Source organism: Monodon monoceros, unplaced genomic scaffold, assembly GCF_005190385.1.
Source record: "Monodon monoceros isolate NGI ecotype Baffin Bay Population unplaced genomic scaffold, NGI_Narwhal_1 Super_Scaffold_3, whole genome shotgun sequence".
Lineage (NCBI taxonomy): Eukaryota > Metazoa > Chordata > Mammalia > Artiodactyla > Monodontidae > Monodon > Monodon monoceros.
Genome location: NW_021703780.1, coordinates 52,215,664 through 52,240,937, shown reverse-complemented (window position 1 = coordinate 52,240,937; position 25,274 = coordinate 52,215,664). Strand labels below are relative to the sequence as shown.

Here is a 25,274-nt window from a genome sequence, read left to right as displayed (position 1 = left end):
GATACATGGTTTTAGATGGTTGTTTTCCTTAGCTGTCCAATAGCAGCCCAATTTTCTAGCCCTGTTGGCAAAATTTAATTCTAATCAAAGTACTGGATGAATTTGTTAAGTTTCCTTTTCCTTTTGTCTTTATGTCTGTTTTTGCGCTTTAAGATTCATCTCTAAGAAAACAGGACAATAATTAAAAGGGTGAATAATCAACATGCTCAAGTACTCATGCTGTACCAAATAACCAATGATTCAAAACTACACAATGCCCTGATGTGATAAAATTACTGGAGACAGGTGTTCAAAATTTTCCAGCAAGAGTTTTAGCTCGGAAAAACAAGTTTAGTAAAGAGTGGAAGCAAAGGCATCCCCTAAATATGAAAGAGAATTTGTCATGCATCTTAAATAAAAAAACTGTTTCTACAAATATACTCTACAAATGCCTCTCCTTAAATTTCAAATTTCTTTAAAAAACATAATTTTTAATTTGCTTTTTATACACAAAAATGTCCAAATATTTCCACATGCAAAACAACCAAGTATTTACAAAAACAATAACTGACCTTGGGGAGAGTATCTTTGTACTGACACTGTTTAAAAGCATCACCAAAATAATCTGCAGCCTGATTAGCCAATTTAGCTATGATAGCATCTTTCATTTTATCTGGAATAAAATATTAAATTGACCATTATAATGAAAATAAATATAAAATAATCTGATATATCATAATAACTCAGTATAGACATTGAGATCACAAGTTTGTACATTTGTCTTAAAAAATTCCTATTGATGAAATCAATTCTTCTGCATACAACTTAATTATTCCACAGGCAGATCCAAAGAGTCAGAATATATCAGCAGTTGCTAGAAGCTGGGGGAAAAGGGGAATGGAGAGTGACTGACAGTGGGTATGGGGTTTCTTTTGGGGGTAATGATAACGTTCTAAAATAAGATAGTGGTGATTATTGCAAAACTCTGAATACAATGAAAACTAATGAACTGTATACTTTAAAAGGGTAAATTTTATTGTTTATGAATTGTACCTCAATATAAGCTGTTATTTTAAAAGAAAAACTTTTCCAGTTCATTTAGCTTCCACCTGATGGACTGCTCCCTTATTTTCAATTTCTCTGTACTTACATATTCATTCAGTCTTATACTAATCTCTCATACTAATTCACAAGCCTTACAAGAATTGCTCTTATTCCCTCATTCACAGGGCCAGGGACTCTGCCTGGATGGCTCCTTCTTATCAGTTAAGTCTGGTTTAAACAAAACCTCCTCAAAGAAACTCTTCTTGAATGATGAATCTAAAATAGCATGACTCCCCCTACATACTTACCCAACTGCCAGACCACTAGTCATTATCACATCTTATTTTCTTCACAGCAATTATCTCTCTTTAAAATTACCTTGGCTACTTAATTTCTTGTTTATCACCTCCCCCACAATAAACTGTTAAGCTTCCAGGAAACAGAAATCTTGTTTGTCTGCTAACTCTATCTAAAGCCTATCACAGGGATTGGCACACAGTTGTACCCAATACTTATTTGCTGAATTAACGAATTTTTGACACACTACAAACCTATATAAATACTATTCCAGATTTCAGTGTTTTAATACAGTAACTATATATTTCATAAAAGACTTCAAACACAGCCTACATTCTTAAATGTGCATTTGTACCACCTTAAGGTCAGAAAAGGAAAGCTGAAAATTTTCAATAATCCGTGGGTCAAATTCAAAGAGGAAAGCTCTGTGTTGAACATATTACAATCACCTTATTTTAAAAGCCTGTCACTTCTTTTCACATGCAACAAAATATAGGACAAACTGGAATTACCTCTTGTGGCTTTTAAAAAAAATACTTCTTGGGCCTGTGCCAGCATGATAAGACTGAGAGTCCCAACGGTATCTGGAGATATGTCCACAGTAGGCTCTCTATTCAAGGCAGATAAAACCGTCTCTTTAATATGCAAAAAGGCACCACTAGCAAACTAGAGGAAAGAAGAGAATTTCTTTTAAATCTGTAAGAATTCAGCAAGACAATTTTCTACTGTTACACACAAAACCACTTACATCTGACCTACAGACAATAAGGACAGTTTTCTAAAACACTATAGAATAACAAGAGATTTAACGTACATTAAAGTCAAGTGCAGTAACAAACAAAGTAAACTGATGGGAAAAACTGATTAAACTTTTTAGAAATACTCCCTCAAAACTAACATGAGAACAAAGGCAGGGATAAAACATTATTAAAATGTTTTTAGTCCTGAAATGCTCTTGCTTTGGTCCCAAATTCATCTCTCAAATAATTAAACATGCCATACTTAGGGGAAACCTTAAATAGTACTGATACCTAGTCCTCTGGGAAACAGCATGACTATCCATTGCTACGGATTTTTTATTTGGCTTTCAGGGCTCCCTACTGACATGTTCCCCATCAGATTTTTCTTCTCAATTATATTTCGCTGAGGTTAACACTAAGATAACTTCGCTTTTATGAAATAAATAACCCTGGGAAAAAGAAAGGTGGCAGTCTGGGATTAAAAAGTGCTGGGGGGCACTTCCGTGGTAGTGCAGTGGATAAGACTCTGCACTCCCAATGCAGGGGGGGCCTGGGTTCGATCCCTAGTCAGGGAACTAGATCCCACATGCATACCATAACTAAGAGTTCGCATGCCACAACTAAGGAGCCCATGTGCCGCAACTAAGGAGCCCTGGAGCCTCAACTAAGGAGCTGGTTACTCAAGGTTAACTGTACTGAAGTAAACATCAATGATTACTGCAGTCATGAAGTATCATAAAACTAGAATGTCTCCAAGGAGTGATAGCTGACTTGCTTAGTAAACTCACAGAATCACAGACTAGAACTGCAAGGGATCCAGTCTCTCATTCACAAATATGGACTGGAGACCTACAGAGTTTAAAGCACTTAGCCAAGGGCACAGAGCTTCTTGGTAGCAAACAGCCCAGACAGGATCTCTTTCCATCACACTAGGGGACCCTGCTGTGAATCACAGAGGTGACTCACAGAATGGAACATATCCTCAGTAATTCAGAATGCCCTCTAAGATTTCACATGCCAACTAATGGAGTTACAATGAATGGAAAATTAAATAAAATTTTACTTCACTTTCACATTTTAAAATATTTGCCATTTATAGCCTCACAAAGGAAAGGTATATGCACCATGCTTGTCATCTGCGCCCATCTAAAATTGGGAGCATGTTGTGTGCTTAAAGTACATTTTCCTCTCACTTTCTTAGAACAGCATTCTTCACCTCTCTTCTAAACTTAAACAATGGGAAAGATCAAACTCCACCTCTGAGACAAGCAAATTCCAGAGCCATGAGGGACAGTGTAAGAAGCATTTGGAATTCCATAAAATTTGGAATCAGAACACCTGAAACCCCAATCTACCACTTTATTAACACTTCTGCCCTTTAGTCTCCTTGTCTGTAAAATGAAAACGGCATTATATAACATGCATCAAAAAGTTTATGTGAACATCAACATACTCTGTAAATTATAAAGGAACATAAAACATAAAAACATAATTACAGATATCACTTAACAATAATCACTTACTGTTTTTTAAATTGAAACAAAAAAGAAAAGCTGAGTAAATAACATACTGCCGCCAAATAATATGCCATATTAGTCAATGACTGTATCTAAAATCTAAATTTAGCTAATTTAAGAACATTACACATCTGACCACATTTAACTATGACCTCTCCACAAGCTCAGAGTTAAAATTTTCTGGCCAAAAGGTCTTAATTTTTGTGACATTGGTAACAATTTTTAGTGTGTCTAAGAAAAATTATGTAAAAATAACGTACAAATATTTTAAATGAGGTCATTTATTTAAAAGGGATTTGCCAAGGATTTCACCTCAAAACATTTAATCATTTGTTCTCCCAACATCTACTGAGCCTTTATTATGTGCCAGGCACTGTGCTAGGTGCTGGGTATACAATGGTGAGGAAAAACAGAGCTGGGTCCACAAGTAAGTAGTTTATCTAAGGGCTTCAAAAATATGTATCAATTCATTAAAAAGTACATTATTTTTCAAGAAAGCATCTGTGTGTAAAGAAACATTTATAAACCTAAACGCAAATTATTTTCAATTTAATCCAACTTAGTGCTGATGTTCTGTTCTGCGTACCTGATAATGCTTAGCAGCGATTTTCAATCCTTCATCATTATCCAGGTTCTGTTCCGCTGCAATCTGGCTAGCTAAGGCTGCACAATTGAACAACACACAGCTCTTTTCATATCCTAGGCTTGCAAGAGCTGTAAAAAAATTGAGAAGGAAAAATTTATCAGATTATTTTTGTTCTAAAGAAAACGAATGTTTCAAAGAGAAATACTATGACCTCTATCCCACTGGCTCGCACAAAAACAAGTTTCCAGACCTGTTTTCTGACCCATAATACCACTCCCATATTCCTAGCTGCCCTGCCAGGCATCTATTTCCACAACAATATTCTCATCACCTAAAACTCAAGGATCAATAAATTAATCTTTCCTTCCCTTTACATCCACACTGCTATTAGTCAGATTCAAAATGAAAAGTCATTCAAGTCATTTCAAATTCAATTAGAATAAATTCTTTCCATTCTTCCATCACCTCTCTCAAAGTGATATCTTCTCATGACATTCAAACCAGTTCCTCACTACTACAAACCTATGCCAATGCAAGTACCTCCTAGAGTAAAGGAGACATGGAAGGCCAGCTAATACATCTCTCAGAGGTAGAGAAGATTATATGGTTAAAATACAATTCTAACCAAGAATCTACACACCTCACATCCACTGGGATAGCTACTATCAAACAAAATGGAAAATAACAGTTGTCGGTAGGCATGTGGAGAAATTAGAACCACTGTGTACTGTTTGGTGGGGATGTAAAATGTTGCAGCCATGTAGAAAGCAGTATGGAGGTCCCTCAAAAAATTAGAAATAAAATTACTAGATAATCCATCAATTCCACTTCTGGGCATAAACCCAAAAGAACTGAAAGCAGGGTCTCAGTCTCAGAGATATTTGTACACCCATGTTTGTAACAGAATTATTCATGATAGCCAAAAGGTGGAAGTAACTCAAGTGTCCACTGATTCATGAACAGAAACAAAATGCGGTGTGCACTTATAATGGAATATTAGCCTTAAAAAGGAAGGAAATCGGGTCTCATGCTACAACATGGATGAACCTTGAGGACATTATACTAAGTGAAGCAAGCTAGTCACAAAAAGACAAACACTCTATGATCCCACCCATACGAGGTGTCTAAAGTAGGCAAACTCACAGAAACAGAAAGTAGAATAGTGGTTACCAAGTACTGGGGAAAGGGTGAAAACGGAAGTTGTTGTTTAAAGGGTACAGAGTTTCAGATTTGCAAGATCAAAAAGTTCTGGAGATCTGTTTCACAACAATGTGAATATACTTAACACCTCTGAACTGTACGCTTAATATTGGTTAAGACAGGGAATTCTCTGGTGGTCCAGTGATTAGGACTCGACGCTTTCACTGCTGGGGCTCAGGTTCGATCCCTGGTTGGGGAACTAAGATCCCGCAAGCCAAGTGGTGCGGCCAAAAAAAAAATAAAGAATTTTTAATAATTGGTAAAGATAGTAAATTTTATGTTACGGGTTTTCTTTAACCACAAAAAAATTTTTTAAAAAGAACAAATTAAATCATAGTGACATTCAAAAGGCTTACATAATGTGCCAGGTATTGAACACCAAGCAAAATAATCAGAAGGCTTCTTACAAAAAATACTGAACAAACCATCTAGGAAAATCAGAACAACACTACAGCTGTGTGTCTGTGCCACACAATAGTGCCATAAAGTAAAACCCTCCTTGTTATGTAGCATTTTAGTAGTCTCCCTTGTAATTACGGTCAGCTTTTAGCTTGCCTCCAACCTAATTCTAGCCTCCTCACCATAAAGTAAAGCAGACATACACACCAGCTACTCTAACCTACTTTCTTAAATAAATGTATTAAAAATCTAGAATAACCAGGATATGAGTAGAATATGCAGCAAAATAAAGATCAAGGTGAACTAAAAATCTAAGCCCAGAGTAAACAATTCCAATAACAGAAAACATTTCAAAGATCCACATTAACATCCTTAAAGAGATTCAAAGATGGTACATCCAGGGCTTCCCTGGTGGCGCTGTGGTTGAGAGTCCGCCTGCCGATGCAGGGGACACGGGTTCGTGCCCCGGTCCGGGAAGATCCCACGTGCCGCGGAGCGGCTGGGCCCGTGAGCCATGGCCGCTGAGCCTGCGCGTCTGGAGCCTGTGCTCCGCAACGGGAGAGGCCACAACAGCGAGAGGCTCGCGTACCGCAAAAAAAAAAAAAAAAAAAAAAAAGATGGTACATCCATAAACAAGTACATGATGTTATTAAAAAAAGAACAATCCATGAATAAGAAAAAGCCCCTGGAAATTAAAAACTTGATTGCTAAAAGTTTTTCAAAAGAAAGGTTAGAAAATATCTAGGCAGCCCATAAAGAGAAAACAAAATGAAATGTGTAAAAGTTGTGAGTGAGTAGCTCAGAACAACTAATATCAGTTAATACAGCATTCTGAAAAGAGAGTAAAAAATGAAGAAATTATCGAAGAAATGTATGAAAATTTCCCAGGGCTGAAGGGAGATAATGAGTCTTCAAACTGAAAGGACCAACAATAAAATGCCATACCCCAAATGAAAGCCAATTAGATCTTTTGAGATTTCTAACCATGAAGTATAAAGAGAAAATTGTAAAAATCTTCCCAAGAAAAAAGGATCAGGTCACCTACAAAAGAATACTCAGCAGACTTTTCATCAGTAACACTGGATAGTAAAAGGCAAGGGAACAATGCCTTCAGGTTCTGAAGAAACATGATTCTAATTAATTCAACATATATTAAAGCCAGTATGGCTAAAAAAAGGGGGAACAAGGGACTAATGGGAAGCAATGATGTCAGGGAGGTAAGAGAGCCAACTCTGCTGTAAAGCTTTAGCTTTTACTCTGAGTGAGGCAAGAAGTCAACAGAGTTTTGAACAGAGACACATTCAGCCTGCCTGGTGGACAACAGACTGTGGGGAAGCAGCACTGGTGGAGGCCAGAGATTAGGACAGGTAGCTGCTGCAATAGGTGCAAGGGGTGATGGTGGCTCTGACCACAACAGCACGAGCAGAGGTGCTGAGAAGTGACTGGATTTTTAATACCTTTCAAAAGAAAATCTGATAGGATTTGCTGATGAATTCACTGAATGTGGGGAATGAAGTGAAACAATGTCAAGAGTGCCTCCAAGGTTTCTGACCTAAGCAGAATTTCAAACCAAATTCATGTGAGGGCAAAATACAGACATTTTGACAAAGAAGAGATTCAGAAATGTGACCTTTTCTGAGAAAGTTACTTAAGAGTATATTCCAGCAAAAGAGAAAGACACAGTAGCCAGAAAACAATGGCTCTAAACTAAGGGATAATAGTTATACAGCAGATTTAGATAGCAAACAGTCCAGATTCAAGCAAGAAAACAGTCGAGGCCAAAGGGAACAGAAGAGTCACTCAGGAAAAGGTGAGTCCAGAGAGATAAATAATAAGACCAAGAGTTTGCAAAGTCTTGAGAATATGATAAAAGCACAGAATGTGTGTGGTGGTGGAGCAATTAAAACTTCTAAAAACACACACACACGCACGCAGAGCCATACAAGAAAGTCACAGTCTAAATATGAAGCAACTCATCCAGTATATATGACAGTCAGTGAACTTAAAGAAGAATGAAATATATTCCAAGCAACAGATAAAAGTAAACTTTTTATATATAAGATATATATGCCAGCCTATTATATTTCCTATGAACATTATCATCCCAGACTGTTGTCTTTCATTTTGTTTTGACAATTTCTCACGCATAAGAGATTTTGTGAAAACTTTTTCCTGTAATTAAATCTTTTTTCCTTTATGATTTCTTCTATCACATCTGAAGTTAAATCAGGGTTTCTTTAAAATAAATGTTCAACTCTCCTTTCTTCAAAGAGCTCTTTTTTGTTAATATTGAACTTCATTCTTGTTTTTTTACCTGAGCTTTTCAAAATGACAAAAGCTTGATTATAAATAAAAATAATTGTTCTAAAATTCAAACAATTGTTTAAACACACACACACACACACAGAAGAAAAAGAAAATAAATTAAAAATCACTCAATATCCTCCCAGAGTTACCCACTAATTTTTGGTGAATATCTTGACAAATAAGTACATACATGCTCACATACCCAATTTTTCACAAGTAGTACACTATACCGTATTCAGGGTGCCTGGAATGCACAACTCCAGGAAGCAGCAATCACCCTGGTTTCTATATAAAAGGTGTTCCAAAGAGACCAGCTCTGGGGCCCCGAGTTACATCAGTTCAAGGCAACAGCTCTCACCTGTAACAGGTCTTTTATTGGATATTCAATGGACACAGATGTATATGTCAACAAATATATATTTGCATTATCATTCTTAATATTCTAAATTATACAATATTCTAATGAATGGGCAGCCTGTGCTTTATTTAACCAAAACATTAGTGATGGACATTTAATTCCCAATATTTGCTACTAGAAATGCCTTGATGATCTACCTCCAGCTTTACTTATGCTCTCAATTTTTTGTGTGTCCCAATTCCTCTAGGACCTCAGTTCATCAACTTAACCTATCTCACTTAAATGTCTCCTGGTTCTCCTGCTACCTGCTCCTTATTCTCAGCCAAACAACTTGCTTGTCACAACAGCACTAGAAGTCCTTTTCTTGACTTTGCCTCCCTCTCAGCATAACGCTCCCTTTGTCCCCAACTCTTTACTGTATATTTTCTGAACTGAGCAACCCACACATGCTGCTTGCACTTCATTTCCAGTCCACCCCTTGACGTGACGCAATCTGACTTCAGCATGCCCCTAGTGACACTTCTTTCTCTGCCAAATCCAGTGAATTCTACAACCTTCTATTTCTTGACCTCGGCCACAATGACTCTGTCAATGACATTTCGACATCAGAGTCACCTGAAGGTATTTTCAAAGGTATCAATTCCAGTGGCCCACCCTGAAATGTCCTCCTATCACATCTGGCATTCTGTATCTTTGTCTGTAAAGATATAATCTGTATTTCTAACATTCTCCCCAGATAACTGTAATATGCAGCCAGATTTGGGAACCACTGGACACAATCTCTGAAACTCTTCCAGCATTCAATCCCATTGTCTCTATTTTACCCTGGTTCCTCTGAGATTTGAAAGTCTTTTCTCAACCTCATTCCCAGGAACCTCTTCTTCTCATTCCCCTGAACGTTGTATTCCCTAGCTTGGCTTTCATATTTTTCCCAATCTACAATCTACCAGAGGAGATAAATTTATTATCATTTAATGAAAATTGTTCCCAAATCTACATCTCGACCTCTTTTGAGCTTTAAATATATTATTTCTAAATGCCAAAGAGAAACTTCTACCCAGATATAACACAGAAAAGTCAAACTCAACCTGTCTATTGAAAGGAATAATTAGCCACAGGTCAAACCAAGTTACAAACCTTAGAGTCAAACATCAACTCCTACTCTTTCTTCTGACAGCCAGCCAGCAGATCCATCAGTTTCATCTCTGAACCCTCTCTCAAACCCATCCCTTCCTTGACCCACATACACTACACCTAGTCAAATCTCTTCATCTCTCACCAGTCTAACTGGTCTATTTCTCTCTAGTCTCTGGACTTAGGCTTTCTGGAGTTATATCTGGCTTCATTAAATCTTTGCCATATGATCTTGGAAAGTCACTTAATCTTTCTAAACCAGTTTATGCAACTGGTGATAACAGTGCCTTTCTTCATTGGGCTGAGAAGGAATTTACTAAGATAATATGTGTAAAGCCCCTTCCACAGTGCCCGGGTGGAATAAGCTATAAACATATAAGAGGAAAGAGCACAAATTCACAGTACACTTGCAGCTCTTCACAATCTACTCTCCAATATCTTCACCCTCCATAATCCCCAATTCACCTAAGGTTTCAAGCCTTAACAATAATTATATCAATATGTATTACATACAGTAACACACTATATGACACTGTTATATAATATTATATAGTATATATTCTATGATGCATACACATTATATATATGTATTTCATATGTAATATAATACTCATATTATTGATTGTAGCTAATAGTTATTGAGCCTTGTTCTAAGGACTTTACACATATTCACTCATTTTATCCACAGAAGAACCCAATGAAATAAACAGTACTTCACAGTACTATTCCCCACTTCACAGAGGAGAAAGTTAACACACAGAAAGGTTAACATGATGAGCTGGTAGATCAAAAAGCCTTGTGACTTTCAGTTATAATATTCTACCTGTAATGTTATTTTCTACCTGGAAAAACCAAATTCATCCTTCAAGGCCTCACTCAAACATCACTTGCATTCAAACAGGCAGAATTAACCACTTCCTCATCTATGCTCCCGGAAGTTTGTTCACAGACTAATATACTCTCTACAATATTTTAGAATGATAGCTACCTTCCCAACCTGACTGAGTACAACTATCTTATTCATTTTTAAAACTATGACAGTGCCTGGCAAGGTGTAGGCTCTCTACAAATATTCGGAAATTTCATTAAAAGTTGAAGTTAGAAAGAAAATAAAACATAAAAATTTTTATTATTTACAAAGAGTCATAAGGAGAGCAATTTTAGAAACCTACAACAATACGAAGTATTTAGAACAAATTTCCTATCATTTTTTATTTAAAAATTACATACCCAATTTTACAGATCCTCCAAAAAGTGAACCTTTATCAAAAGCATCCTTCCAGGTAAATGTCAAGCAGATCTTGATAAAAAGAGGAAAAAAAGAAAAGAAATTCATGTTACCTTCCTGAATCTCATTAAATATTAAGTCTCTTTCAAAGAAAAATCCACAGTGAAGAAAAGGACAAAAGCTTCAACCCATCTAAAATACTATATTCTCTAACCAATTCCTTTTCCTTTTTGTGGACCATAAAATTTTCTTTTTTGAAAGTAAGATACTGGCACTAGGATATTTCAAATGGTCATTCTGCCTCAGTAACTGAATACATATTGTCTTCTTCAGAAAACACAATCTTACTCATCTTTACAAACACACAATGGCTTGAACAGAACAGATACTTAATAAACGATCATCAAATAAGCCAAGAGAAGTAAAGGCAACGAAGTAAGCTCTACAGGTTTCCCAGAGGATAAAATTTAAAACTATTCCATGATGACAAAAGTAGGAGAATGATTACCTTTCCAGGATAAAATGAGACAATATTTTATTTCTTGATCTGGGTGGTGGTTATACATATATATTCACTTTCTGAAGATTCAAGCTATATACATGATACTGTTCACTTTTATGTATGTATACGAATAAAAGTTTACTTAATTAAAAACTGCATCTCACTCTACTCTAAAATATTCCACACATGAAGGTTAAAAAGAACTTGGCCTCTTTTAAATTATGTATTGCAATCCAATACAAAATTTTTCAATTCTAGATTAGAGAAATTTTCAATACACACAAAACTAGAGAGAATAACACAAGGAACTCCCATACACCCATCAGCAGTTTTAGCCTTTTGCCCTTCTTGGTTCATCTACCCTTACTTCCTGACCCCAACCCCACTACACACATACTTTTTCTCCTGGAATATTTTAAAGCAAATCTTACCGTATTATTTGACTTGTAAAAACTTTAGTACAAGAACGTTTAAAGTATTTTGTATAAACTATTTTAAAATTTAGAAATGCCACACAAATTAAAAACTTTTAACAAGTCTCCCAAATAAAACTGTAATAAATCATCAGCATTTTCAATATCTAGCCTTTAAGAGAAAGTAAGATTGACATTCTTATAGTGCAACATCTAATCATAGTATCTGCAAATTCATATGCAAATATAACTTGTGCAAATAATTTTTAAAGCACATAAAATGAGACTAGTACTTCCTGAATCATACAGTTTTCTTTATTCTGTAAAAACCAAAGGAAAGGGCACCACAGATTATATTAGTCAAAAGATCCTATTGATTAAAAACTGCAAGAAAAAAAATGCAGTCCAATGCACTAAATGAGCCCAGAAGTGACTGAGGAATGGCATGAATAGAATTTCCAAGCGACTCTTTACAATGGGCTTAAAAGTTTCTAATTTGTATTTTTAAAGTCTCATAAAAACCTAGGGATAGTGAAGAGGCACCATTTATTTTAATAAAATACCATGGGTAGGAGGAAATGAGTTATTTACCATTATCATATAAGTTTAAAACAAATTAAAATTAATGACTTACCTGGTTTTCAGAAAATGGGAATTTGGGTTCAATGGAACAGATCTGATCATAGTATCTAAAAAACAGAGCAAATTTGTTTATTTTTCTTTTTGTTTCCCTTGACTGAGGAGACATATTCAAAAAAATATTACGAAGACTCATGTCAAACAGCGTACTATGTTTTCTTGTAGAAGTTTTATGGTTTCAAGCTTTACATTTAAAACTCTTTAATCCATTTTGAATTTATTTTTGTGCATGGTGTGAGAAAGTAGTCCTGTTTTCCCAACACCATTTATTGAAGAGGCTGTCTTTTCCTTACTGCATAGGAGATTAAGAGGTATAAATGTCCTGTTGCAAAATAAATGAGTTACGAATATGGAATGCACAATATGGGGAATATGGTCAATAATTATGTAATATCTTTGTACGGTGACAGATGGCATCTAGACTTGTGGTGATTATTTTGAAATGAGCTAGCCAGGGGGTTGGGGGGGGTGTCCAAGGCCAAGCTTTCTAACTGGCCTGTAATCTTTCTTCCTTCCCTTATCACCTCCCTGCTCCTCCACCCCCATCACCATGGCTCTTTGCAATTGTTATTTCTGAGGCCAAGTTTTCCAGAGGGGTGGGAGCAACATGTCAGAGATCAAGTTTGGGGCTGCCATGGCCACAAGTTTGGTTACACAGAGGAAGAACTGAGCAATTAGGTAAATACAATGAAGATAATGGGAGTCAGGCTTCTAACTACCAGAGAAAGGAGTTACAAACATGGGAAGGTGGACAGCTAGAAGAAATGCTGGCTTTGGATTGGAACGGGAGGTAACAGTGTGAACTCATTTTTTAATACAATGTAATACAGATACAAAAGAGGTATAAATGTGTGTGTATATGTATTTCCTAAGTGTATATGCTGAGAGGTCCTAGAAGCAATAATACCTAAGTAGCAATAAGCACACCTAGAGGCCAGATAAATAGTACTATGCATTAAACAGAGCCAGCCAGTCCTTAGAGAAATTGCTGGCTCCATGGCTGCAACTGAGAAAATTCAAGCGGCAAGCCTAAAACATCTAGCTATGCTAGGAAGTTAAGGACTCAAAAAATGATGAGGATATGTCAGAAGAACACAGGAACTAGCTTTAAGCAGCTCCTACTAGCCAAGTCCAGAATAATTCAAATAAATAACAAATCATATCCCACTAAGGAAAATAAGAACACCGTTCTAAAGTAAACAAAACAAACAGGTGAATAGGGAAAGCTCTACCCTACTGTACAATGCCAACTAATAAATCTAGAAGAAACAATGAAGTGAGAAATGTCACCATTTGGCATCTTTCATAATATAATATCTGATTCAGGTAAAATCATTAATGGAAGCTAAAACACAAAAGTTTGATGGAAACAGGATATTACAAAGCTGCAAAGTACCTCCCCACAAAATACTAATTAGTATAACTTATTAATTGTAAGGCCAAAAAATCTGGCAGACAGCATCTTAACAAAGTGATAAAAGTTAAACATTATCAGCAATGGGACAAATCAACCTCGTGTTTTTCCTAATATGCACTAAAAAGAACACAGCATCACTTGGGTGGTACTAGAGCCCCCAAATGCGTAAAACACAAGAAAATATGAGGCAAGCCCTTATTGAGGGACATTCTACAAAGTAAGCAGCCAGTACTCTTCAAAAATGCCAACATGGTGAACGACAAGGAAAAACTGAGGAACTATTCCAGATTGAAGGAGACTAAAAAGGCAATTAAATGCAATGCCAAGATGTGGGATTAGATCCTGGACCTGTAAACAACATTATTGGGAAAATCAGCAAAATCTGAATGAGTTTTGTAGATTAAATGGTAATATTCAATCAATGTTAATTTCCTGATTTTGAAAGCTGTACTTTGGTTATGTAGGAGAGTATTCTTGCATTCCCATTATACTTATAATTACATCCAAAACTTTTGACATCATTCAACTCTCCAGCCTCAACTCAGAATATTCACTACACATTCTAGGCACTAAAATTCTATGCTCTCTCCTGGCTCAGGGCTTTCACCCATTTTTTTCCCCCATACCTGGAAATTTTCCCATCACAATTTCCCATTTTTCTTGTCCTCATTCATATTCACTCATTCAACAAACATATACTACAAGTTTACTATGCACAAAACACAGTTCTAGGACATAGGAATTCAGCAGAACATAAGCATTTAAAAATTTGCACCCTTGTAAAGCTTACTTTTTGAGTGGGAGACAAAACAAGATAAAGTAAAAATGTAGTAAAGTAGATAGTGCTAAGTGTAGTGGCACTTAAAGAAGTGAGAGAAATAAGGTATGTGTATGGGGTGAGGTGAGAAGGCTGTAGTTTTTTCAGATAACATGGTCATTTGACTACATAAAAGTAAAAAATAAAAAATTCTGAAACATCCTGGGGGCTTCCCTGGTGGTGCAGTGGTTAAGAATCCACCTGCCAATGCAGGGGACACGGGTTCAAGCCCTGGTCCGGAAAGATCCCACATGCCGCAGAGCAACTAAGCCCATGTGCCACAACTACTGAGCCTGCACTCTAGAGCCCACGAGCCACAACTACTGAGCCCATGTGCCACAACTACTGAGCACATGTGCCACAACTACTGAAGCCCGTGCGCCTAGAGCCCGCGCTCCACAACAAGACAAGCCACCACAATGAGAAGCCCACTCAATGCAACAAAGAGTAGCCCCCGCTTGCCACAACTGGAGAAAGCCCATGCGCAGCAACAAAGACCCAAGGCAGCCAGAAGTAAATAAATAAAATAAATAAAAATTTTTTTAACAATCATGAATAATAGAGAGGGCATGAAGGAAGTGATGGGATGTGAGGGAAAAGCATTACCAGTCAAGGGAAGAGCAAGTGCCAAAAAGCTGAGACCAGAGTATGCCTGAAAAGATCTCTGCCATGATTAGGAGGCATATGGCCAGAGTGAGCACTGGAGAAAATAGTGGGAGATTAAATCAAGGAAGTAATGATGCCTTGAGTGCAACTTGACTTTTGGCTTCTACTATAGAGTAAGAGGTGGAACCATCCAGAGGGTTTGGACAAGAGTAACACGAGCTAATCCATTTTCAGAGTCACCCTGGTTGCTATGTAGAAAACTGACTTGCAGGTGTGCCAGGGCATAAGTACAGACAAGTCAGAAAGCTACTGCAGTAATCCAGTAAACAGATGATCCACGGTGGTGGCAGAAATGATAGAGGCACTCAATCTCACTCCTTTTCTAAATTAGTTCCCCTCTCCATTTATAATCTTAGGCCCCTGAATTTTTCCTTCACAGAACTTACCACAGTTGGTAATATATTTATTTGCGGGACTTTGTTTAATGTCTTTTCTCTCAAAGGACTGTAACAGAAACTGGGTCTATTTGCTCAGTTTCATTGCTAGCTCCAAACAAATGAATCAGTAAAATGCAAAGTTTTTAAAAGGCAACTTTTTTTAATCTCTGAAAAGTAAAACCTGATATTCTCTGTTTTGGTAATAAACAGGAGCTACCAAAGAACGTGTCCATAAGGAGAGACTAGCAAGTACCAAGACCCTGAGGCAACAATGTGCAAGGAGGCCGACAGGGCTATAGGGCGGGGACTGGCACACTTTTTCTGAAAAGGGCTATTCTAGGCTTTGCCAAAAAAGAGGCAAAATCAAGGATAAAATGTAGGTACTTGTTATAACAAGAAAGAAAACTCCTGCCCTGCCCTGGGCGCTTTTTACCTGGGTTGGGCCATCTCAGATGGTGGGTACACTAAGTACACAGCTATCTAATTGCCATTAGCTGGAGACTTCTCTGAGGGAAGAGGATCCAGTCTGGTGTTAAGAAGCCCAGGGGAGGGAGGTGAGTAGTGGCGAATACAGTCTGTTTCACTCTCTGCCCCAGTGACACTCAAATATCAGCACGCCCTTCTCTCCTGCCAGAGAGTCCAGCCATCTCAAACTTGGGCAGCTGGTACAGCTGGCAGGAGAGAGGGCAATTTGCTGAGTCACCAAGTTCCGGTGTGAGATTACACCATTCACTGCCAAGCCACTGCCAAGCAGAAAACCCAACGTGTAGGGCACCTGAGCAAGCCCTGGGCAGCAGTGAGGCACGGCTACTGGCCAGAGAAGCAAACACTTGGAATAAAGGGGAGGATGGGGCAGAGGGGAGCACCCCAGCTAGCTCTCCAAGGCTCACAACGCTAGAGTGGCGCCCTGGACCATACAAAAACAGGCAGCTGGGCAGGCCTCTGCTCTACAGACAGCAAGGAAGGAAGTAGGAGGAGATGAAGCTACTTGCTCTGCAAGTGAATCAGGAAAAAAAAGAAAGGCTAAAGAGAATGTACTAAAATTTTATACCTACCCTATTTACTCCAAAGCTTTTGGGGTCAACTCTGAAAACTTATGTGGGGTAACAGCGCATGTATATCCTACATTTAAATGACTAGGAAGATACGCGATGGAATCTTCAAAGTAAAATAGCTGTCTTAAGACAGGTTATATAATATGAAATATAAGTATGAAAAAATGAAATATAAGTACTGTACAACACTCACTGGAAATCAATAATATCTGACTTCATAATATGGAGTAAACTCCAACAAAGAGACCAACTAATGCTTTTCAAAAGAAAATAGCCATTGCTAACTGCAGGTACCACAGGGAAAATGCTGTTCCTACAGTACGAAGTACAGTAAGCTATCCTTTCAATATAATTCCACTACATACGACCCCTCATAGTTCAGCCTAATTCTCAGCTATCAAAGCTCTCTAGAGACGGAACAAGAGAATCTACCACACCCCTCTCTTTATCATTTAAATATGCTTTACTCAATCAGCAGATTCTATCCCAGGGTATACCTCTAACAAATTAGACCTAGGCTGCAAGTTTTCCACAAGTGGGGAGAGAGAAAGCCAGTATGCTACACCACAGTACTGGTGTAGCAAAAAAAAAAAAAAAAAAAAAAAAAGAATCTGTACCGTTAAAGATTTTATTTTAAAAATAAGTAAAAATTAACTATAAAATCCTAAACATAAAAAGGTAAGTCACACAACCCTGAGTTTGAATCCCAACTCCACCAACTCTTAGCTGTGTGACTGCATGCAAGTTACTCCTCAACCTCTCTAAACCCTTCCTAAAGTGAGGGCAAAACCTTATTTAATTTAAGCATGAGGGACAAATGATACAATATATACTCAAAGCTTAAAATATTGCCTGGACACACTGCACATGTTGGAAAAACGGTAGCTACAGATTCTTATTTTACAACTATTCATAAGTGTTTTTTACATGTTCTCCAGTATTTCATAAAACTCAATCACTTTAGAGCACATATCTAAGAACTCAACGTTTAAAATCTCATGGGGAAATAAAAAGGAAACGAATATATTTCTTTTAATATACCAGTGATAGGTACAAGACAAATTCCCATTAGAAATTCTAGTTCTAAAGTTTTTTTTAAGGGGAAGGTGTGAAGACCGAGAACAACCAATCTACGTTAGGCAAAGTGATACTGCAATGCAAATTCACATAACCCATCCAGCTCCAGCCAGTACTGAGGGCTGGGCAACTCCCAGCCCACCAACCAGAGACAGAAACAAGAGAGCTGGGCCAGATATTGATCAGAGTTAACAGATGCCTCCTGAACCTTATTTTCACACTTCTTTCTTTGCCCAATTTACCTCATGAAGAATCACTAATGAAGCACTACTGCAGCAGAGTATGGCAGAAAGTAAATAGGGAGTCAAGAAGTCAAGATCTTAGTCTAACTCTACCACAAAGCTAGCTGCGTGGCTTAAACCTCCTGTGTGCAGAAGATTCTGAGAGAAGATTCTCTCTAGGGTTACAAAGAGTGAAGAAAATCCTGACAAGCTATTTTATTTATTAAATATTAGAAAAGTCAGAACACAGAAAAGCAGAGATTTAAAATTTTCCTTTAAATTTTCAAGTTTATTCATTTATGCACAATAAAATTACTGAGCCAATTTAAGGTCTGGCTACTACAGATATTCCTTGAGACCAAGGGTCAGGTATTATATATCTTTATATTCCCCACACTGTTTTATTAACAAATTGTAGCAACGTCATTAGGACTAATATTATCTCAATATCTTAAGCAACAATCAGAATGTAAGCAACAGCTTGAGAAGTAAAATGGAACAGCAATATTTTCTTTCCTGATCTGTAAAACACTAATGCTGGGATAAAATTTCAGAAATTATGAAACTAATTCCATCACCTTTATTTTACAAATGAAAAAGATACTACCATAATGCAGCAAACTAAGTATTAACCCACAAAAAAGTGACACACAAATCTATTTAGAAATTTTACAAAATCTATATAAAGGACTCTTGAGTTAAAGAAAACTAAAATTACAAACTATTAAAAAATGTCAACAAGAATACTATATACCGGGGACTTCCCTGGTGGCACAGTGGTTAAGAATACACCTGCCAATGCAGGGTACCACAGGTTCGAGCCCTGCTCTGGGAAGATACCACATGCCACGAAGCAACTAAGTCCTTGCACCACAACTACTGAGCCTATGATCTAGAGCCCACAAGCCACAACTACTGAAGCCTGCATGCCACAACTACTGGGCCCGTGTGCCTAGAGCCTGTGCTCTGCAACAAGAGAAGCCACCGCAATGAGAAGCCCACGCACTGCAACGAAGAGTAGCCCTGCTTGCCTCAACTAGAGAGAGCCCGGGGACAGCAACAAAGGCCCAATGCAGCAAAAAATAAAATAACTAAACTTATTTAAAAAAAAAAAAAAAAGACACATGCACCCCAATGTTCATTGCAGGACTATTTACAACAGCCAGGACATGGAAGCAACCTAAATATCCATCAACAGAAGAATGGATAAAGAAGATGTGGTAACATATATATATATATATATATATATATATATATATATATACACATACACACACACAATGGAATACTACTCAGCCATAAAAAGGAACGAAACTGGGTCATTTGTAGAGACGTGGGTGGACCTAGAGATAGTCATACAGAGTGAAGTAAGTCGGAAAGAGAAAAACAAATATTGTATATTAATGCATATATGTGCAATCTAAAAAAATGGTATAGATGATCTTATTTGCAAAGCAGAAATAGAGACACAGACATAGAGAACAAACATATGGATACAGGGAGGGGGATGAATTGGGAGATGGGTACTGACATATATACACTATTGATACTATGTATAAAATAGATAACTAATGAGAACCTACTGTATAGCACAGGGAACCCTACTCAATGCTCTGCGGTGACCTAAATGGGAAGGAAATCCAAAAAAGAGAGGATATATGTATACATATAGCTGATTCGCTTTGCTGTACAGTAGAAACTAACACAACACTGTAAAGTGACTATACTCTGATAAAATTTTTTTTAAAAATTCCTTTACCTATCCTACCCTTCTATTAGATGTGGACACACATAATGGCCAATAACATATGAGCAGGGTATTCCGGGGCAGTTTCCAGGAAACATCGTGGAGGCTGAGCCCTCTGCCTTCTTTCTCCCTCCCTCCATCCTCCTAAAACTTGGGTATGACTGCTATCTGGACCTTGAGAGCAAAGACTCTAGGTTTTACAGAGCAGCTCACTGGAGGAGCCAGAGCCTGAGCCTGATGAACTTCACAGAACCACTACACCATCCCTAGGCTACCAGAACTACCCATCCACCAACTTTTCACACAGAGTAAAATCATAATTTTTTTTCAATTTATTTTTTGGCTGCATTGGGTCTTCATTGCTGCACGCAGGCTTTCTCTAGTTGCAACGAGTGGGGGCTACTCTTCGTTGTGGTGCACGGGCTTCTCACTGCAGTGGCTTCTCTTGCTGCGGAGCACTGGGCTCTATGCATGCAGGTTTCAGTAGCTGCAGCACATGGGCTCAGTAATTGAGGCACATGGGCCCTAGAGCACACGGGCTTCACTAGTTGCAGCGTGCGGGCTCAGTAGTTGTGGTGCACGGGCTTAGTTGCTCCACAGCATGTGGGATCTTCCCAGACTGGGGATCAAACCCATGTCCCCTGCACTGGCAGGCAGATTCTTAACCACTGAGCCACGAGGGAAGTCCTAAAATCATAATTTAACTCACTGACAATTTGAGATCTACCACACGCAGATGACTTCACCCCTAACACAGCAACATAAATAATATAAAACTAAAACAGATAATATAAAAAACTGCATACATGACTGCTGAGATCCTCAACCTCCATTCCCCCTGACCAAATTTCAGAAAGCTGACAACCAGGCTTTTTCATGGAAGGAGACTGGAAGCTTTCTCTCTAAAGAAACTAATCACAACAAAAGACATGGAAGGTGGTATCTGGAGCTTCCCCCTCCCCCCCCAAAAAAACCCAGCAGGGTTCCCATCTGATCACCTAGTGTAAAATTCACTATTTACCAAGGCTCTCCTAATCAATTTGTAGTTAAAGTCACTTTACAAAGGATGACATTCACTCTTATAACTCATAAATGTGTATTTTAGGAAATTTTAATAGGTCATCTATAAGTTAGTAACAATAAAAAAGGCAAGTCACTGAACCTATATGTAGAGCTGTGTATCATTACCAAGCTAGCTTCTCTTCTTTAGGAATTAGATTAAGCCCTCTTTTTTTAAAATTTTATTTAAAAGTTCATTAAGTTTAAAATATGTAAATTAATGTTCAGTTTACACAATTATCCAAATATAATTATTAAAAGTAAGACAATCTGCTTGATTGGATGAACACCCCACAATTGTTTCATTTTTACAGCATGTATACCAAAGGTACTTTTGTACACACCTCCATTTAATAGACTGTACTAATATCTATTAGTTTACCCTAACTCTCCTAGAACAGCAAGAAGTGAAAAAAGCGTAGTTGTTGAACGAATGTGTTAATATGAGGATAATACAGACAACTAAAGAAACACAGTTTCAAAGAGACTATCTGCTCAACAGCCCTAGAACCTAGGAACAGTTCTCACATTTACACCTTGGAAAAGACTAAAGGAATGAACAAATGAACAAAGTTTTAAACTTCACAGAACCACTACTCACTATTCTCTCATCTTTTAGTCTCTGAAGACTACACACTCCTTAAGGGCTGAGACCAAACCTAATGTATTCATATGCACATTATACACAACCCATGCTTTTTTAATACTACTAATGAAAAATCGTCACTGAATGCCACTCATGTCTACATAAGAATTGTACTGGAGATTTTTTTTAAGTATGTTAATTCTAAAGAATGGCTAAGTATTCATAGGTTAATTTTTTTTTATATTTGTTTCTTTTTTAAATATTTTAAAATTTTATTTATTTTTGGCTGTGTTGGGTCTTTGTTGCTGCGCGCGGGCTTTCTCTAGTTGCGGCGAGCGGGGGCTACTCTTCGAGTGGGTGCTACTCTTTGCTGCGGTGCACGGGCTTCTTATTGCAGTGGTTTCTCTTGCTGCGGAGCATGGGCTCTAGGTGCATGGGCTTCAGTAGTTGTGGCACGCAGGCTCAGTAGTTGTGGCTCATGGGCTCTAGAGCACAGGCTCTGTAGTTGTGGCGCTTAGCTGCTCTGCGGCATGTGGGATCTTCCCGGACCAGGGCTTGAACCCGTGTCCCCTGCATTGGCAGGCGGATTCTTAACCACTGAACCACCAGGGAAGCCCTAGCTTTTAAAAAAGCTTCTAGTAAGTATCAAGTTAGTGATCTTTGCAACCCAACAGTCTTATCTTTAAAACTGACACCAAGGGGTCATCATCTCTCTAAGCAATCTATTCAGTAGCCTCCTTCTGGAGAACCAGCTCTTCCCCAGTCCATACTAATATTACTTTAATCCATGCTGCATGGAGAAATTAAACCAGCAGAGTGACTCAGACAAGGGCAATTAAATTAGGCCATTTCCCACCATCATACATGGGCACAAGCCAACCCAATCAGAGGCCTCCATGGACTTTCACCAGGGTGTAGGAGAAAAGCACTCTTACCTAAGATCCTGAGTGTTAAGACCACTGTAATTACAGGAGAGCCAAGATCCTGAGTGCTAAGACCACTGTAATTACAGGAGAGCCAGTGGCCATCTCTCCCAATAGAGAAACAAAGCTCTCCTAAGAGGTAATCATCATAGAGGCAGGATGATCTCCTGGAATACCTAAAGATAAGGAAGCAATATTCCTTGACTTTGCAGTTACTAAGCTAGTTTAACCTGAGCTGCTCCTACCTGCATCCTAATACAGCTGTGTTTTTCCTGTGAAACAAGGAGACTATGTTACACATAGGAAATGAGATCATTAACAAGATGGGTGAAATAAATTTTTTTAACTAAAGTGCTATAAAAATGTTCTGCCATCCTAACTAGAAAGAACTACAAAAGGAACTCTCCTTAAATACAGCCTGAACTCAATAAACATTTGCTAAGATAACAAATTTACTCCAATATCTGCATACCTGTTTGTGAACAAACTGATTAAAAGCAACCTATCTTGAACGTTAATGTCACTCAAGTTTAACTTCAAATAATGGCAGCTCCTAACCCATGGAATTCTCCATTTGTCGTTCGGTTACGATGAACCTAGGAAGATGGCTCATTCCGAAGTGGACAGGGTAGTACGTAATAAACATGGGTTCCAGTGTTCCAATTCTGCCACTTCCCTGAAGCAACTACGATTACGAAATCCAAACCTGGCCAAGAAAGTTTTGCAGTGATGCAAAAACTGGGGAAGAGAGGAGTCTCAGAGACCCCCTCCCCCCACCAAAAAGTGAAGAAAACCAGTTCTGGGTAAATGTGGCAAGAGAGATCAGTACGTGGCTGACCGTTCCTCCCAGGTGGCCGACGGCCCGAGCCTCGGTGGACCAAGGGCTAGGGCGGGCAGCTAGGGGAAGCGGGTCGGGTCCCCGGGGCCTTCGAGGCCGCTCCTGCTCAGCAGGAAGGAATGCAGACCACACCTACGCGCCCGGCCAGCAGGGGCAGGACGGCCGGCCCGGGCAGTGGGTTTGAAGGAGGGAGGCAGGAAGAGAGAAGGAAGCAAGGGGAGCAGCAGGCCGCCGACGGCCTCCCCCCGCCCGGCCCCAGGCCCACCTCAGCAGCGTCTCGAGCGCGCCCTCGTGCTTGTCCAGCGGGCGGCCGAGCGCGGCGCGGCGCAGCTTGCTGAGCTCTTCCGCCGCGCGGCAGTACTGGGCCTGCTCCTCCCCGCCGCTCGGGTACGTCTGCTGGATGAACTTCACCAGCGGCTTGGCCAGGTCCACCTCCGAGGTCTTCTTCAGCTGCACTGAGACGAACGTCGCCATGGCGAGCGCCTCGGCCGCCCTTCAGGCCAAAGACCGCGGGACGGCGACGAAGGCCGAGGCGCGCGGCGTACCGGACGGGCGGACTGACGGGCTGACAGAGCTCCGCTCGGCCTGCGCTTCGGGTCTGGCCACTTCCGGGAGCTATCGCGCAGGCGCAGTCGGCGCACCGCCTCCGGTCACGTGAGGGAGACCGGGCGCCGGCGCTGCTCACCTGGGCCCCCACTCTTCCTGCGCCCAGCCTTACGGCGCCGGCTTTCTCCACAGGCGGAATTTTCTCATTCCTCCGTACTTCCTCGGCAGGTGGGCAGAGTGCTTTCATGTAAAGATAATTCTTCCTCCGCTCTAACAATTTCCCGGGGAAGTGCTCCAGTTACCGCCACGTGCGCGAGTTTGCAGCCACCTGTCCAAGACCTGGCAGCCTCAGGGTTATTGTGACCTATGGTAATTCATTCAGCGGGCTGCTGTGTATGAATACTGTGTGCACAGTGAGCCGAGTAGGCAAGGTCCTGGCTGTTGTGCAGCTTAATGTCAGGTAAGGACACAGATATTAAGGTGGACCAAAAAAGTATCTTGGTACAAAAAGCAGGGTGCTTGGCATGTAAGGGTATGAGTGTCCCTCGAAAGAACCTAGTTTAAACAATAATAATTATTAAATAATAAGAGAAGTCTTTTCTGAGGAGGTGAACTTTAAAAGACCTGCAGTTTGAGAAGATGCTTGACATTAGGAGAAGGGAAGAGTGGCCGGGAGAGTAGTGGCTGGGGAGAGCCTCCCAGACCAAGGGGCAACGGCCCTAGGAGGCAAGCACTTCCCATGTTCAGGGAGTGGAAGCAAACAGTGTGGCAAAAACTTAATAAACAAGTAGAGAATGGGATGAAATAAAGTTGTAAGAGTAAACAGGCATCAAATCGTTCAGAACCTTGTAAGCCAAGTTAAAGAATTTGTATTGTAGAATAAATGGAAAGGAAGCTATAAATGCCATTTAAGAAACGGTGACATGATACAATTTATTGATACATTTTTGAAAGGCCACCCTGTGCATCAGTCTGATGGGATGTCATATGAAGTATACAATATCGTCATCTATGATCTATTCCAGGCAAAAATGTTTAACTTGAATCTGTCAATTCTTTGCATCTAACACACAATTTATAAAGAAGTACAGGGGATAGAAGAGCAAACTAAATGATACCATGAAAAGTAACCAAACAAATCCAGAAGGTGGAACATTAGGCAGAATAACTGATCCCATCTCTTTAAAAAATTATAGTTATAAAAAAGCCACTGCTCTGTAAAAGAAATTTGAGGGACATAGAATCTGGATTGAATCCTGATTTGAACAGACCAGCTATGAAATGCGTTTTCAGGACAATTGAAGAAATTTGAACATAGATGGACTGAATATGAGATGAAAATGTATTGCCATGGAAAGGTGGAGATCATTAACTGAAAAGAGCAAGTCACAAAACAGTATGTATGCTACAATATCTCATTTTGATTATAAAATGCACATATGTGTATTTATGTACTATGAAAAAAGATCTAGAAGGATTATACCCTAAGGAATTAGCAGTTGTAATCTTTAGAAGTGGAAATGTCTTATTTTCTTTATTTGTTGTCTATCTTTTTTGTGTAATTTTTTACAGAATATATACTACTTTTGTTACAAAAGTTTA

General features: G+C 39.0%; 1 protein-coding gene across 1 annotated transcript in view; it reads right to left on the bottom strand.

Moving 5' to 3' along the window:
• The window catches only part of PDCD6IP (programmed cell death 6 interacting protein), a 55,689-nt gene extending 31,946 nt beyond the window's left edge, over window positions 1-23,743 (bottom strand). Inside the window, exons 1-6 of the mRNA XM_029242117.1 lie at window positions 23,392-23,743; window positions 12,339-12,393; window positions 10,792-10,861; window positions 4,164-4,291; window positions 1,833-1,986; window positions 552-652 (exon numbers count right to left, since the gene is read on the bottom strand). Coding sequence (XP_029097950.1) covers window positions 552-652; window positions 1,833-1,986; window positions 4,164-4,291; window positions 10,792-10,861; window positions 12,339-12,393; window positions 23,392-23,600 — 717 coding nt within the window. The 5' untranslated portion in view covers window positions 23,601-23,743. The remainder of the gene's footprint in view (window positions 1-551; window positions 653-1,832; window positions 1,987-4,163; window positions 4,292-10,791; window positions 10,862-12,338; window positions 12,394-23,391) is intronic.
• Window positions 23,744-25,274: the final 1,531 nt, after the last annotated feature.